General features: G+C 33.7%; 3 protein-coding genes across 3 annotated transcripts; all 3 read right to left on the reverse strand.

Annotated features, from left to right (window-relative positions):
• Nucleotides 1-1,618: 1,618 nt before the first annotated feature.
• Nucleotides 1,619-7,270, reverse strand: LOC108219507 (cytochrome P450 CYP72A219-like). Its single transcript, XM_064091804.1, has 5 exons — nucleotides 6,769-7,270; nucleotides 3,596-3,816; nucleotides 2,926-3,170; nucleotides 2,462-2,846; nucleotides 1,619-2,206 (listed from the first exon to the last, which is right to left on the reverse strand). The coding sequence occupies exons 1-5, from the start codon at nucleotides 7,046-7,048 to the stop codon at nucleotides 1,781-1,783; spliced, it is 1,557 nt and encodes a 518-aa protein (XP_063947874.1). The 5' UTR covers nucleotides 7,049-7,270; the 3' UTR covers nucleotides 1,619-1,780.
• A 1,548-nt stretch (nucleotides 7,271-8,818) lies between these two features.
• LOC108216574 (cytochrome P450 CYP72A219) lies at nucleotides 8,819-11,328 on the reverse strand. The gene is made up of 5 exons (XM_017389369.2): nucleotides 10,886-11,328; nucleotides 10,563-10,783; nucleotides 10,152-10,396; nucleotides 9,651-10,038; nucleotides 8,819-9,407 (listed from the first exon to the last, which is right to left on the reverse strand). Exons 1-5 carry the CDS (start codon nucleotides 11,157-11,159, stop codon nucleotides 8,976-8,978), a joined length of 1,560 nt encoding a protein of 519 aa, XP_017244858.1. The 5' UTR covers nucleotides 11,160-11,328; the 3' UTR covers nucleotides 8,819-8,975.
• A 688-nt stretch (nucleotides 11,329-12,016) lies between these two features.
• Nucleotides 12,017-14,628, reverse strand: LOC108217999 (cytochrome P450 CYP72A219-like). Its single transcript, XM_017390921.2, has 5 exons — nucleotides 13,941-14,628; nucleotides 13,648-13,868; nucleotides 13,190-13,434; nucleotides 12,717-13,104; nucleotides 12,017-12,602 (listed from the first exon to the last, which is right to left on the reverse strand). Exons 1-5 carry the CDS (start codon nucleotides 14,245-14,247, stop codon nucleotides 12,165-12,167), a joined length of 1,599 nt encoding a protein of 532 aa, XP_017246410.2. The 5' UTR covers nucleotides 14,248-14,628; the 3' UTR covers nucleotides 12,017-12,164.
• Nucleotides 14,629-14,726: the final 98 nt, after the last annotated feature.

The following is a 14,726-nucleotide window of genomic DNA, read 5'->3' on the forward strand; positions in this document are numbered from 1 at the left end:
GTTTTTTAAAATAATGAAAGAGTGATTCATAATTTTTAGTCAAAATTTAATCAATTTGACCAATAAAAATAGAAATTTGACAATTAAAATGGGACGGAGGGAGTATGATATATATTAAACATGAATTTGCATTTTTAGTCAAGTTTCAGGTGGTTTGTTATGATCATCGATCATGACAGTATTTTCCCTGAACTTGCAGCTTGACGCATTTGTAAGTATTTTTGTAACTATTTTGTTATATCACATACTCCTGTGAAACAATTATTTATTATATTTTATCGTGGCAAATAAAAATATTATTATATTTCAGATGAAATAAATATTTATGTGCATCATATTTATGGAGTTAATAATATAAATATATAATTTTGATTTTAATATGTTTTTAAATTCTAGTCTGAAATTTTTAATAATATATTAAATATAAAATATATAATATTTTTAAATATAACAATTCTCACCTATATATTTTATACAAAATTTAATTAAAACAATCAGATATACACAAAATATCTGCCAATAAATAAAATTTTATTTACTTCTTTTTACTTGATAAAATTAAAATATAAATACAAACTTAGATTTGCTAATGTATCTATATGCTTTTAACAAAATTTATGTACCCTGCATAGGAGATGAGAGAAAGCAAAATCAACTCAAGGGACGTTTGAATTAAGACTGGGAATGAGAATCGGGGCTCATTAATCATGAACTAAACATCACGAAGCAAGTTAACATAATAGATATACAAAAATCAAAATGAGTGACATATGCTCTGACGATCTTTGTCATTTTCGTTCATCGAATTGTATAGTCAACTTTGGACCAAACCACTACATAACCACAACATTACACCAAAAGAAAAATGATGGTGCCGGGCCGGTGCCGTTCTTTGATTTTTATCTAATAATACACGGGCTGAAGTAATCTTAAGAAAATATTTGTTACTTATAATAATAGATTAATTATAAATGAAAAATAATTTTATTTCATATGTTTTAATAATTTTTTTGATGTTTACACCTTATTAGGTATAAAAATTATTAATACAATAACAAATTATTATAGATTATCTTTTTTAAAGTGATATTCTGCATATTTGTAAAATCAAATTTTAAAACCAAAAATAATACACAAAAAAATTAGAATTTTCAACTTCATTTATAAATTGAAAATTAATTTATAAATAAGTTGGCAAGTGCCGGCTAAACGCTAAATAAATTTCTGTGCCCATGACACCACAGAAAAACTGACAAAATAAGCTGCTTCTGGTCGGGCTTAACACCCTCGTGATACCTTCTATTTCATTCCAACAAGTTGTCCATAGACCGGGTCAGTGAATGAACAATGATCCAGTAAATGGAGGCAGAGACCAGACCGTAGATAAGGATCTGGAAAGATATACTCATGATGTCCTAGCCGGGACTGGTCTGAACCTTCAATTCTTGTTGGGTGAGTGAACCATCTTCCTTCGCCATTATCCCTTTATTCAAACAAACAGTGCCTCACTTATTGTATCACTTACTATTTCATTCCAACAAGTTGTCTGGTTAGCTAATCCAGACCATACTGTTAAAATCACAAATATTTAACACGAGGTTTGTCATATATATATCTACATTGCTACAAGATTTATTTTCCATTATTTATACTGAATAGTCGCTCAAGGCTACAGATAATGAAGTATAAAGACAGTTTCACAGCAAAGTACAAGCTACTCAATTCCAGGCTTATATTTCTTCATGTAATCAAACATCAATTACCCGCACATGTCAGGTTCTCATAGTGCTTTTAGAATCAAGTTTGCCCCATGTTGAGGTTGTATAGTTAGGACGGTGGAAGGAGCGTGTATATAGGATGGGGAAAGCACAAAAGAAAAGCGTTGTAAGATCATTGATAGTGCCATTTTAGCTTCCAGCATTGCAAAATTTTGTCCAATGCAAATTCGCGGACCTAAGCCAAATGGAAAATATACTCCTTTTCCCTTTGTTGCTTTTGACACGCCTTCAGAAAATCTCTCCGGGTTGAATTCCTTAGCATCATCACCCCAGATTTCTTTGTCATGATGCATTAGGATGATAGGTAGCTGCACTGATACTCCAGCCGGTAGAAATATCTCTCCTAATTTGACATCTTGATATACAGCACGACTTAGGAAAATTGCGGGTGGGTATAATCTTAAACTCTCAAGCAAAATCATATTAACCTGTAGAACAAAGACATTTAAAGCACTAGTTCAACATGTACCTTTGTCAATATACAAATATTCTAAACATCCATTAACATGCAACTTAAATTATAGTAACGGATATGCAACTTAAATTATAGTAACAAAAAATTATCGACCCTTTTCTGCTATCATATTATACATCATAATATTTGATAAATATTGAAACAAGTTCATACTTGCAAGTTGATAACTTTGTTAAAAACGTTACTAAGTGCTTAATCTAAAACTTACAAGTTTTAGGCGATTCAACCCATCAAGATCTGGTTTATCGTTTCCAAAGACCTGCAAAACTTCTTCTCTGGCACGCTCTTGCCAATCTGAATGCTGACTCAATAGAATCATAGCCCACGTAAGTAGATTTGAGGTTGTCTCTTGTCCAGCAAAATAGAATAACTTACACTCTTCGATAACCTCATCCACAGACATTCCATATTTCATATTTTTGTTTTCTTTGATTTCTTCAGAACTTGATTTCAACAATAAACCCAACAAATCGTCATGAATATACTCTTCTACTTTCATTGCCAACAACCGCTTGTTAATCATAGACCTCAGTGCAGATCTCACCTCACTCTCAATCTGCTTCATCCTTTTCATTCTTTTGGTTGGCAAAAATCTACATTTAAAAGATTATAATAAACATCAATCCGAGTAGATGAAACACCAGAAGATTTACAGAGAGGAGGAATAAAAACCTCATTCCTGGGAGGTACAATGTTTGTGCAGCTTGCATCAACAGCTCTGCTTGTTCTTTCTGTAGTTGAAATATTTGTCTGCCTTCTGCATAGCTACTTCCAAAGGCTGTACGTGAAATGACATCAGCTGTTAGAGTTCCCAAATCAGGCCATACATCCAACTCGCATTGCCCCTCAGTTGAAACCATTTTCTCCCATTTGCTCATGATCTCAATACAACTCAAATACATGGCTGGCAGCATATCCTGTTTATATACATCATAAAAAAGAAAGACAATAGTTGTTAATACAATAGAACAATAACTGACAAAATATCTTCCTGCTTGGCACTTACTATCATTCAGATAGTACTGATAAAAATGACATTATTAGGTTCTATATCATGGAGTAACGGATCGAAAATCTTTTACTTGAATTAAGTTATGTAATAGCATCCATACTAAAGAAAGTCACCTGGAGCAACGACCTACATATATCATCAACATTTTTCTACTAACAAAAAAAAAAATCTACTAAAAGTTTAAAAACAGCAATATGTGCTAAATACTTTCAACTATCATCAATCTACAACTTCGAACAATGTCCCATGTTCCGTATAAATTTAAGCTTAATATATTCAGTATTATAATGTTTGAGTTTGGTAGAGGGCCAATATAGCTACAGGGATGACCTTTAACTTCTCAAGATGGAAAGCAGGATTCATAATTTTCCGGTTTTTGGCCCACGTCTCACCCTCAGCACTTGCTAGTCCATTTGCGAGCAACTTAAATAAAGGATTACCTCCCCTGGGCTTCTGGAAGTTAGAGGTCTTATTTAAGGCCTCTTTTATAAGATTGGGGTCTGTGATGTAGACCGCTGGTCGTGGCCCTAGCCACAGAAATGACTTCTTGCCTGCAAGAAAGTATAACATAATTAAAGCCACTAGAAATTTTCAGTAAAAGGAGGAATACAGGACTAGGTTGTTTTCTTTTGCCAAGTTAATTGACTAGATTTTGTAGTAAACAACTTTGTAACGGTAGAGTTTACTATTTTTGGAAAATTAAGATGAAAAAATCACACATGCTTTGCTGGGAGTCTCACCGAATGTGAGACACCTGAGTGAAAAAAATTTACATCATCAACATACATACAATAAGTACAGTCCAACTTCCAATTGAAGCAAGGGTTCCTACTAAAAACTTAAGTATAGAAACCTTCTAAATTAAAAATGAGAAATCTTTTGCTTCCCCTGATGAAACGTTCTTGATGAATGACGAGAGCATATAAGAAAGAATTTGTGTTTCACAACTTTACAGAGTAAGAATAAAAATCCCTAAAGCAAATCACCTTTTCTTAATGCTCCCAAGACCTAGTAGTACAGTAGATTGGCTAATATTCTAATACTCATCATAGGCCACTTACTAGCTAAATTCCATTTACTGGGCATATGATGCCTTGCTTTGAATTAAGTTGGAAAGATCCCTCAGACGTGATCGTGTCAACTAAAGGATTTTATTTTCGTCCATTGAAGCTTGACAATGACAAGGATTTACCCTTTCTCTAAAGCCTAAAGGTGTCATGGAAGGGGCTTACCAAAATTATACTATATATTCAACAGATATGGAAACTTAAGAATAAAGCTTCCGTGGATAGTTGCCGGAATCAAAATTCTTTCATAAATGGTTGGCTAAATTGGATCCGTAAAATATCGTGTAAAATTTGTCAAACTTGATACTGACTAAATTGATTGGCTATATTTTAAAAATGGTATATTATTATTATTATTTCAAGTTGTTATAAATAGAATATATCGTTTTAAATATAATAATAGATTATGTGAAATCTTGCGATAGGTTTCTAAAGGTCGGTCAACTGTAGCCAACATTAAAGCATCTCCAACCATGTAGAACCCTTAACCAAAAATTAATAATACATATCATAAATAAAAAATATAGATTATGTAAGAAAAAACTCAACTCCATTCGTACATTCTCATTGTCTATGAATATAGTCCTAATGTTTGCTATATTTTTTTATTCATAGTCCTAATGTTTCCTATATTTTTTTAAAAAAATGTCATTTATTACCATATTGAAGCGGTAAATTTTATTTATTATTGCAACCTAAAATATTAATAACATATTATTTTTAAAATATAACCAACCAAGTTAAAGATATTTCACATAATGTCTTACAGGTCCTATTTTAGCTAATCTCGTTGGAGGTACTCTTAGTGAGTGGGCCAACCTCGTTGGAGATACTCTTAGTGAGTTGGCAGTGTTTTAATTATGGTATGCTTTATTAAATTTTAGCTAAAGGTTTTGGAGAGTTGGAGATGCTCCTGTCGTTGGATAATATTTTTATTATGCTTCAAAAAAGAGTAGCCTTTTTAATGTCAAACAATATTTAAATTTTAAAAAATATTCAAAATAAAATCCTCAAATAACAATACACTGCTTATTAGTATATTAAAATACAGCAAATAATTTGCATGCAAATGTGAGTATAAAGCATACATAATATTTTTATTTTTAAGAAAAATTAAGGACATTTTTTAGAGTTATAGAAGAATATGCGGAACTTGTAAAAATTAAAAATAAAAAAACATCTACTTAGAATTAATAAACTTACTTTCTAATATCCTGAAATAGTTCATTTTCAAGACATTTAAAATGTATAATGTATCAAAAGAAGCTAAAATATACAACATGTAATAATATCCGATTAGTAATCTGTTAAATAGTAATCTATTTATTTAACGAAATTATCCCTCCGCAATTGAAATTATTTAAAAAATACCCTTCCTCAAAGTCTTATTAAAGAAAATAAATAGTAAAAGAGAATCTAAGGTTGGGTAACTTGAATGAAATGAAATGAGAAGAGAATGAAATGAAAAATTACATGGAAGTTTAAGTAGAAAGAAGAGAGTATGAATGACAAAATATGAGTGGATCTAAATTTTGAATGGAAGATGATGTTGGAGTGAAATGAACATTTTTACCAAAACATATGGATTAGATTTTTAGTTCAAATAATTGGAAGAAATGATCGAAGGCAAATTATAGACATTTTTTCTAATCACCTCCAATTCAATTTAGAGGAGTGTATTGGATTAGAATTTTAAAGCATTTTTTTTGCATTCATGAAATCCGAGGGTATTCAATTGGGATTGTTCGAAATCCATTAAAATCTTGAGGTATTCAATTGAGATTTTAAATTATGCCACAAAATCTGGTGGTATTCAATTGGGATTTTAAATTATGCTTTAAAATCTGATGGTATTCAATTGGGATTGTTTAAAATCCATTAAAATCTGATGGTATTCAAATGCTGATGGATTTTTTTTGAATTTCATAAAATGATGGATTTTGTGGCATTCTTTAGTGTATTTTAAGTTTTTTGAAATCCCACCAAAATCAATGGGATTTTGAAGCATTGTGCTTAAATCCTATCAACTCTACGACATTTTATCAAGAATCCGCACAAAATCAAAATCACATACAATCCATTAAAATCCATAGACTAAAAACAATCCATTAAAATCTTAATCGAATACACCCCTGTTAGAGTCTAAATTTCATTTCATTTTCCTCAATTTCATTCATCCAACTAAACTCGACCTAAAAATCTAGGAATCTAAAGTCTCCATTTGACTGTAGCAGATAACATAACCAGCTTTTACGGTAAGTTGTCATTGATTTCCCTATCAAACTTCATCAAATATTATTTTTTTTATATTATAATTTAAAATATGTAAATAAAAAAAATACAAAACAATTTTGTGCAAAAGCACTTTTCTAAGCAGCATTTTTCTAACTCTCAAATAGACTCTGAACGAATGAATTGCGAAACGAAAACACGTACCGTGTTTACTAATAGCAGTAAATATAGTTGGAGTAACGCGAGGTATAATATCGTCAGACAGGCTAATGGGCTTGGACCTGGCCTCTTTTCTAGCGGCAGCGAGTTCTTTAACGTCGCCATACAAAAGCCTGTAAGGGTTTCCCTTAAAGCCCTGATTTCTCAAAATCTTTTCCAGCTTCTTGGGCCTGATCCAAATCCAGTTGAGTAGTCTCCATGCTAACACCACAACGTATGCCAAAGCCAAGCTTCCTATAATCTTGAAGTATATATCTAACTCCATGGCTGTGTGTATAAGTGTGTGTAAAAGAAAGAAGATGAAAGAAGATACTAGAGTGAGTGGCTGTTGATTTAGAGTGAGGATGAACGGACGATGATATTTATGTACGTTTCTGGGGGTGACATGTGAGTATGACAATGCTATTCAATTTGTTTTATATTATACTATTCAACATCCGTGTGGAAGAAGAATTGGTTGTGATTTGAGGTTAATAACTAATCGGGTCAAATTGTTCTTATTTGGGGTCGTTAATTTAATATCAGATCTAACCGATAATTGTGAACATTGGGTTACAGAATTTGGTTTAAAAAATTTAAATATTCGACATCCTTTGGTTCATAATATAAGACGTTTGATTTTTTACGCGTATTTTTAGGTGCTTTGATCATATAGCAAATATTCATATTTTTGTAATTTTTTTTCTGAATAAAAATATAAATGTTATATTTTTATTCAAAAAAAGAAAATTACAAAAATATTAATATTTGCTATGTGGTCAAAGCACCTAAAGATACGTGTAAAAGTCAAACGCTCTATATAATAGACCAGAGTGATTTGAAAATATAACGATTATATGTTTAGCTCGTTTTTTATTTTTTAATCAGGTTGTAATTGACAATTATAAGGTTTGTCTCGGCTGAGTTTTAAGTTATTTATTAAATTTATTCAAAAAAAAAAAAATTATTTATTAAATTATTCGCTTTTTATTAAAAAATAACTAATCGGGTCGAAGTATTTCTAATCCAGATATTGGGTCGCCTGGGAATTGGGTCGATTATACACCCTAGCCTACGGACCAGCAAGAGATGGGACGGGTGATGCTGCAGATCAGAGACCACAGAATCAACTCAGAGGAGCAAGTTAAAATAAACATACAAAATAGGTGACATATGCTCTGACGTTTTGTATCATTTTCATTCGTTGTTTTGTATAATCGACTTGGCGACAGGGATGATGGTGCCCGTTCCGTTCTTTAATTTTCATCGAACAATACATATACCTTCTATATGAATAACTATGGGGCACGATTTTCTTTGTAACGAATAAATAATCTCTATATTTTGTATTGATAGTTTATTAAACAAGTACATGTATATGTAAAATCTAATAACACTTAAAATTGTATTTATAAATATATTTATTGCATTACTTATATTGATTGCATAATTATATTTAAAATACTTTTCATTTTCTAAAAACCAACTACTGTTTCGAAAATAATAATTACATATTTTGCATGTATTCTTTTTTTTTTGAATAATTTTGCATGTATTCTTAAAAATTGATGAATAAAAAAATTAATTAATTAAAAAAAATAGATAGTTTCATCTATCATTTTTAATTAATTCTACTTTATAAAGTAAATAATATAATATATATATTTTTATAAAATAATTTAGAAAATAACGAGTGAATGGCATTTTATATTCCCCATTTGAGTGTAACCTCAAAGAAACTTTAAACTAGTCTGATCAAGTCCGGCAACTGTTAATTAACATTTAAGTGATAATAAACGTGACCACGAAGCTGAGAAAGATGGGGATTAGACAACAACTACGTACAAATACATGCAGCTAATGTCAACATGAATATGATTTGGAAGCTCTTAATTAATGGAGAAGTCGATAGCACCATAATTGTTAATAACGTCCACGTTGTCGTCCTTGTTCGAGGTGAAATTATAATAAACATGGTTCAGCTCTCTAAATTATTGATTTGTAGTTCATTAAATAATAACACCGATAAATTTGTATTTTAGCACAGATCGTATAATTGCATCCAAACAACAAAAGTCCATTGCCGTCAAAAGTATACGTATGTCAGGGATCCGGATCCTAATTAGTAGATGCAGACGCAATTAAACATGAATGTCAATATTGAGCGACTAACTGTAGCTTTGGCCACAGTTTCAGACCGGCCAAGAACAGCTCTAGGACTTAACCGATTGTAGGATCAAATGTGCACCATGCTGAGGCTGAAGTGTTAGAATGGTGTGTGGAGCATGAGTATAAGACGGGGAAAGCACAAAGGAGAATCGTTGTAGAATCATGGCCAGTGCCATTTTAGCTTCCAACATGGCAAAGTTCTGGCCTATACAAATCCGAGGCCCCCAACTAAAAGGTAGATACGATGCTTTTCCCTTTGTCACTTTTAGTAAACCTTCTGCAAATCTTTCTGGATTGAATTGCTTAGCATCATCGCCCCATAATTCAACGTCGTGATGCAACAAGAGCACAGGTATCTGGAGAATTACTCCTGCTGGAAGAGTAGTATCTCCTAATTTGGTCTCTTTATCTATATTTCTACCAAGGACAACTACGGGTGGGTATAATCTCAGAGCCTCCAGCAAAATCATATTTACCTGTCACCATAGCGGAAATGCAAGAGTTTCACTAGCTATAACTATGTATTCAGAATTTCAGATACCGTTTGGCATTGCTGTTGCAGACAGCTAACAACAGTTTTTTGCTGAAAATCAGGTGAAAAACTTAAAACAGTTTTTTTGAACAACGGTTTTTAGTTCAAAAGATGCTTTTAGGAAAAGCAAATCGTCCCATGCATGCTAGCTGTTTTTCAAAATAATAGATGTGTGAGACAAACTTACAACTTTGAGGCGATTTAAACCATCAAGATCTGGTTTGTTGTTCCCAAACGTCTGCAAGACCTCTTCTCTAGCCCGTTTCTGCCAATCTTGATGCTGACCGAGCAAAATCATTGCCCATACCAGTGTATTTGAGGTTGTCTCCTGTCCTGCAAAATAGAACAGCTTGCACTCTTCGATTACTTCATCGATTGCCAACCCGAAACTTTTATTGTTTCCATGTTGTTCAATTTCTTTTAAATTGCTATCCAGGAGTATGCCCAGTAAGTCACCCTGGTTGGTTTTGCCTCCTTCGATTTCTCTCAATCTTTTGTCAATGATACTTCTAATGGTAGCTTTAACTTCTTTGGCGATTTCCTTCATCCTCTTGTTACGTTTGGTTGGCAAAAGTCTACAATAAACAGACTTATTATGCATCAAAAGAAGCAGAGAGGAATAATAATGAAATTTCCCGAAAAGGAAACTGAAATAAAAACTGAGAGACGTCTTTCAAATTTTATATACCTCATTCCGGGAATGTATACTGATTGGGAAGCCTCGACTAGAAGATTAGACTGTTCTCTCTGGAGCTGAAAAATCTTCCTTCCTTCTTCATAACTACTACCAAATGCTGTACGCGAAATGACATCACTAGTCAAATTTTCTAGATGATGGTATACATCCACCTCACACTGCCCCTCAGCAGAAACCATCTTCTCCCATTCGTTCATTATGTCGTTACAACTTAAGTACATGGCAGGTACCATATTCTGCATTGAAATATGGGAACAGAAATAAGGAGAAAGTTCATAAGCCTAAGTAACACATGCAAGTATCAAACCTAACCTATTAACTGAATTTTATATTTAACACTCTAGTGAAGGTTAAGTTAAGACATTGCAAAGGGACAGTAGCTGTAGTAAACCAGAAACAGACCTTCAACTTGTCAACATGGAAAGCAGGGTTGATAATTTTGCGGTGCTTGGCCCATTTGTCACCCTCATAGAAAACCAGTCCAGTCACGAGCAACTTGATCATAGGATTACCTCCTTTGACTTTCTGAAACTGATTACTCTTATTCAGAACCTCTTTTATTGTGTCTGGATCCATAAGGTATACCAGTGGCCTTGGCCCGAGCCATACAAATGAATTCTTCCCTGCAATAATAAAAAAGGATGGAGTATGAAAAATTAGACTGTTTAAAGAAAATCTACTGAATCCTCAAACAAACTATGGAAGATATGCCAAGATCAGAATACCATGTTTCTCCACTGTGTGAACGTCGCCAGGAACAACACGTGGCAGAATATCATCACCTAGTCCAATAGGCCTGGATTTAGCTTCTGCCAGCATTTTTACCAGCTCTCTTATATCTCCGAAGAAAATTCTGTACGGGTTTCCCCTGAGCCCCTGCTTTCTCAGGAACTTCTCTAATTTCCTCGGCCTTAACCACACCCAAATCAAAATTCTCCATCCCAAAATCACAAGTCCTATAGCCAAAAAGGCTCCGAAACACATGTAGATTAAGCCCATGATTGGAGATGAAAAAGAACAATTTTTTTAACAAGACAGTAATTTAATGAAGGGCTAATCACTATAGTGCTAGCTGTTAGTGAAATGCAGGGACAATTATGTGGTAGTAGACAAGTTTATTAATAATTCTCGTATGTGGTTGTAATATAACCAGACAGGTGAAGAAGATAATGTGGTAACTTCCAGACTCTTATGTTGTGTTTGGTTGCGGAGAATGGAATGGAATGGAATGAGTAAAAATACTTGAAACTAATAGAGATAGGAAGAAAATTTTGAAAAAAAATTGAGGAAGTGCAAAATTGCTATAATGAGATTTGAGAAGAAATTAAGGATGGGAGAGAATGGAGCATTCCATCTCAAATTAAAGGGATGAAATCTAACACATGATGTAAGGAATGGAATGGAGGAATGAATGAAATTTCTTGAAAATTGTCCATAAAATAGTTCATTTTTCATTCCATTTCTTCCGGAATCATTCACCCCAACCAAACACAACATTAGAATTTTCTAACTGCTTTATATATATGTCTCCTGTGCTAATCTTTTCGTGGAACAAGCAAACTGAAGTATCATTGAATACTTGGTGGTCAAACTATGAGTTCCAAGTCTCTGTACCCATGTCCAAGTGTCATGCAAAAGAAATAAGATCTATCAAATTTATACGATGTATTATAGCACAATGCATATGAATTATTTTGCTTTTTAACTACATACAGTTCTCTTTCTGTTTTCTTGCTTAAAATTGCTGATTAAGGCCATACATCATTGTGTGATTGTCAATGTCTCATATGTATCTGTTTCGAATAATATGAATTTTACTTAATGTGTTGTTATTTAAATAATAACACTGACAATAATTGTATTTTATCACTGAAGACACAATTAAATTTCTGTTATTGCAAGACAATGGTAAACTTGGCCGCGGCAGTTTCATGTCTACCAAGAAGATATTTTTCTTAGCGATTTTGAAAGAGCCACCTGATACATTATTGTGACATCCAAACTTCAGATTTTAGGCTCAAACCGACTTAAGATCAAATGTGCGCCATGCTGAGGCTGAAGTGTTATGACAGTGTGCGGAGCATGAGTATAAGACGGGGAAAGCACAAAGGAGAATCGTTGTAGAATCATGGCCAGTGCCATTTTAGCTTCTAACATGGCAAAATTCTGGCCAATACAAATCCGAGGTCCCCAACCAAAGGGCAGATACGATGCTTTTCCCTTTGTTACCTTCACTACACCTTCAGAAAATCTTCCTGGATTGAATTGCTTAGCATTATCGCCCCATAATTCAACGTCGTGATGCAACAAGAGAACAGGTATTTGGAGAATTACTCCAGCTGGAAGAGTAGTATCTCCAAGTTTAATCTCTTCATGTATACTCCTACCGAGTGCAGCTACTGGAGGGTATAGTCTTAAAACCTCTAGCAAAATCATATACACCTGTACTCAATATAGAAATCAAGAGCTTTACTAATTTTAGATTTTCTGAGTAACAAAATACTTTCTTAGCATGACATTGTATTTTGATATAATAGCAATATGAGACAAACTGACCACTTTGAGGCGATTTAAACCATCAAGATTTGGTTTGTTGTTCCCGAACGTCTGCAAGACCTCTTCTCTAGCCCGATTCTGCCAATCTTGATGCTGACTTAAAAGAATCATTGCCCATACCAGGGTATTTGAGGTTGTCTCCTGTCCTGCAAAGTAGAACAGCTTGCATTCTTCGATAACTTCATCAATAGTCATCCCAAAACTTGTATTGTTTTCATGTTGTTCAATTTCTTTGAAATTGCTATCCAGCAGTATGCCCAACAAGTCACCCTGGTTGGTTTCTCCCCCTTCAATTTCCTTCAATCTTTTGTGAATGATACTTCTTACAGTAACTTTAACTTCTTTAGCTATTTCCTTAATCCTATTATTGAGCTTAGTTGGCAAAAGACTACAACAAACAGTCTTAGTATGTAGAAGCAAAGGAGCACAAAAGGAAATCAATCAAAGAGAGATATCATCTGAAATTTGTATACCTCATTCCAGGAATGTATATTGACTGGGAAGCCTTCATTATATGAGTTGACTGTTCTCTTTGGAGCTGAAAAATCTTTCTTCCTTCTTCATAACTACTACCAAATGATGTACGTGAAATGACATCGCTGGTCAAATTTTCTAGATAATGACGGACATCCACCTCACATTGCCCTTCAGCAGACACCAATTTCTCCCATTCGTTCATTATGTCGTTACAACTTAAGTACATGGCAGGTAGCATATTCTGCATTGAAATAAGGGAACATAAGAAGAAACTGCATAATGTTCAGTGACATACATTCAGACATTTTAAGTTTTAACATTTTAATGAAGCTCCAGTCAAGACATTGCAGAGGAACACTGGTGATACTAAATTACATGACATTGTACTTCATTGTAAAAATAGTGATAAATTTTATATGGATATGTAATAGCTATGAACAGAATAGGCCTTCACCTTCAACTTATCAACATGGAACGCGGGGTTAATGATTTTCCTGTGTTTCGCCCATTTATCACCCTCATAGTAAACCAGTCCAGTCGCGAGCAATGTGGTTACAGGATTATCTCCCCTGACTTTCTGAAACTGATTACTCTTGTTCAGAACCTCTTTGATTGTGTCTGGATCCATAAGGTATACTAGTGGTCTTGGCCCAAGCCATACAAATGATTTCTTCCCTGCAATATTGGTAATAGAGTATGAAAATTAAAATGGCAGGACAAATATACTAGCCAGTGGCACTCAAATACCATTTTTTTCTACAGTGTCAACGTCGCCAGGCACGACACGTGGCAGAATATCATCAGATAGTCCAATAGGTTTGGATTTGGCTTCTTCCCCCATCTTTATCAGATCTTTAACATCTCCAAAGAAAAACTTGTACGGATTTCCCTTGAACCCCTGCTTTCTAAGGATATTCTCTAGCTTCCTCGGCCTCAGCCACACCCAATTCAAAATTCTCCCTCCCACGATCAAAAGTCCAATAACACCAAACACTCCTAAACACGTGTAGATTAAGTTCATGATCGAATGAAAATTAGTGAGATATTGATCCATGAAATGATTAAGAGCTAATAACTATCTGACAAGCTGGTAGTAAAACTAATGCAGTACTTAAAGTAGCGGTACTAGACAAATTGTTAATCACTATGAGAAAGGTGATATTACTTGGTATCTCACTAACTCGCGTAGAAGATTTCTAAGTACTTGACATGTCTCATGTGTTCATCTTCATCGTAGAACAAACAAACCGAAGTATCATTAAACCGGACAAATATTGCCAATCACACTGATGCTCAACAAGTATGCGCCTTCTTCCAATTAAAGTCCGTCAGATCACATTTGGCTTGTTTCTGTTGTAAAGGTTTCTTGTAAGGAATACGAGATCGTCTACTGGTGGTAATCCATGAGAGACATCATAAACTTGAACTCTTTTATGAAAATAGTATTTTGCTAAGAGCCTAAGACAGTTAGCTTCTTCTTTTTGTTCTTTATTACTTGCAGTTCTCTTTTTTCGTGGTCACAAGGCATCACAG

This window comes from Daucus carota, chromosome 4 (assembly GCF_001625215.2).
Source record: "Daucus carota subsp. sativus chromosome 4, DH1 v3.0, whole genome shotgun sequence".
NCBI lineage: Eukaryota > Viridiplantae > Streptophyta > Magnoliopsida > Apiales > Apiaceae > Daucus > Daucus carota.

What these genes read in the sequence shown, in the direction of transcription:
- LOC108219507 (XM_064091804.1), bottom strand. Translation starts at nt 7,048, where the DNA reads ATGGAGTTAGATATATACTTCAAGATTATAGGAAGCTTGGCTTTGGCA. An exon ending in TCCATCTTGAGAAGTTAAAG is followed by an intron (nt 3,171 to 3,595) that starts GTCATCCCTGTA and finishes GTATATAAACAG; the next exon opens with GATATGCTGCCAGCCATGTA. An exon ending in GGTTGAATCGCCTAAAACTT is followed by an intron (nt 2,207 to 2,461) that starts GTAAGTTTTAGA and finishes TTTGTTCTACAG; the next exon opens with GTTAATATGATTTTGCTTGA.
- LOC108216574 (XM_017389369.2), bottom strand. Translation starts at nt 11,159, where the DNA reads ATGGGCTTAATCTACATGTGTTTCGGAGCCTTTTTGGCTATAGGACTT. An exon ending in GTATACATTCCCGGAATGAG is followed by an intron (nt 10,039 to 10,151) that starts GTATATAAAATT and finishes TGTTTATTGTAG; the next exon opens with ACTTTTGCCAACCAAACGTA. An exon ending in GTTTAAATCGCCTCAAAGTT is followed by an intron (nt 9,408 to 9,650) that starts GTAAGTTTGTCT and finishes CTATGGTGACAG; the next exon opens with GTAAATATGATTTTGCTGGA.
- LOC108217999 (XM_017390921.2), bottom strand. Translation starts at nt 14,247, where the DNA reads ATGGATCAATATCTCACTAATTTTCATTCGATCATGAACTTAATCTAC. An exon ending in ATATACATTCCTGGAATGAG is followed by an intron (nt 13,105 to 13,189) that starts GTATACAAATTT and finishes TGTTTGTTGTAG; the next exon opens with TCTTTTGCCAACTAAGCTCA. An exon ending in GTTTAAATCGCCTCAAAGTG is followed by an intron (nt 12,603 to 12,716) that starts GTCAGTTTGTCT and finishes TATTGAGTACAG; the next exon opens with GTGTATATGATTTTGCTAGA.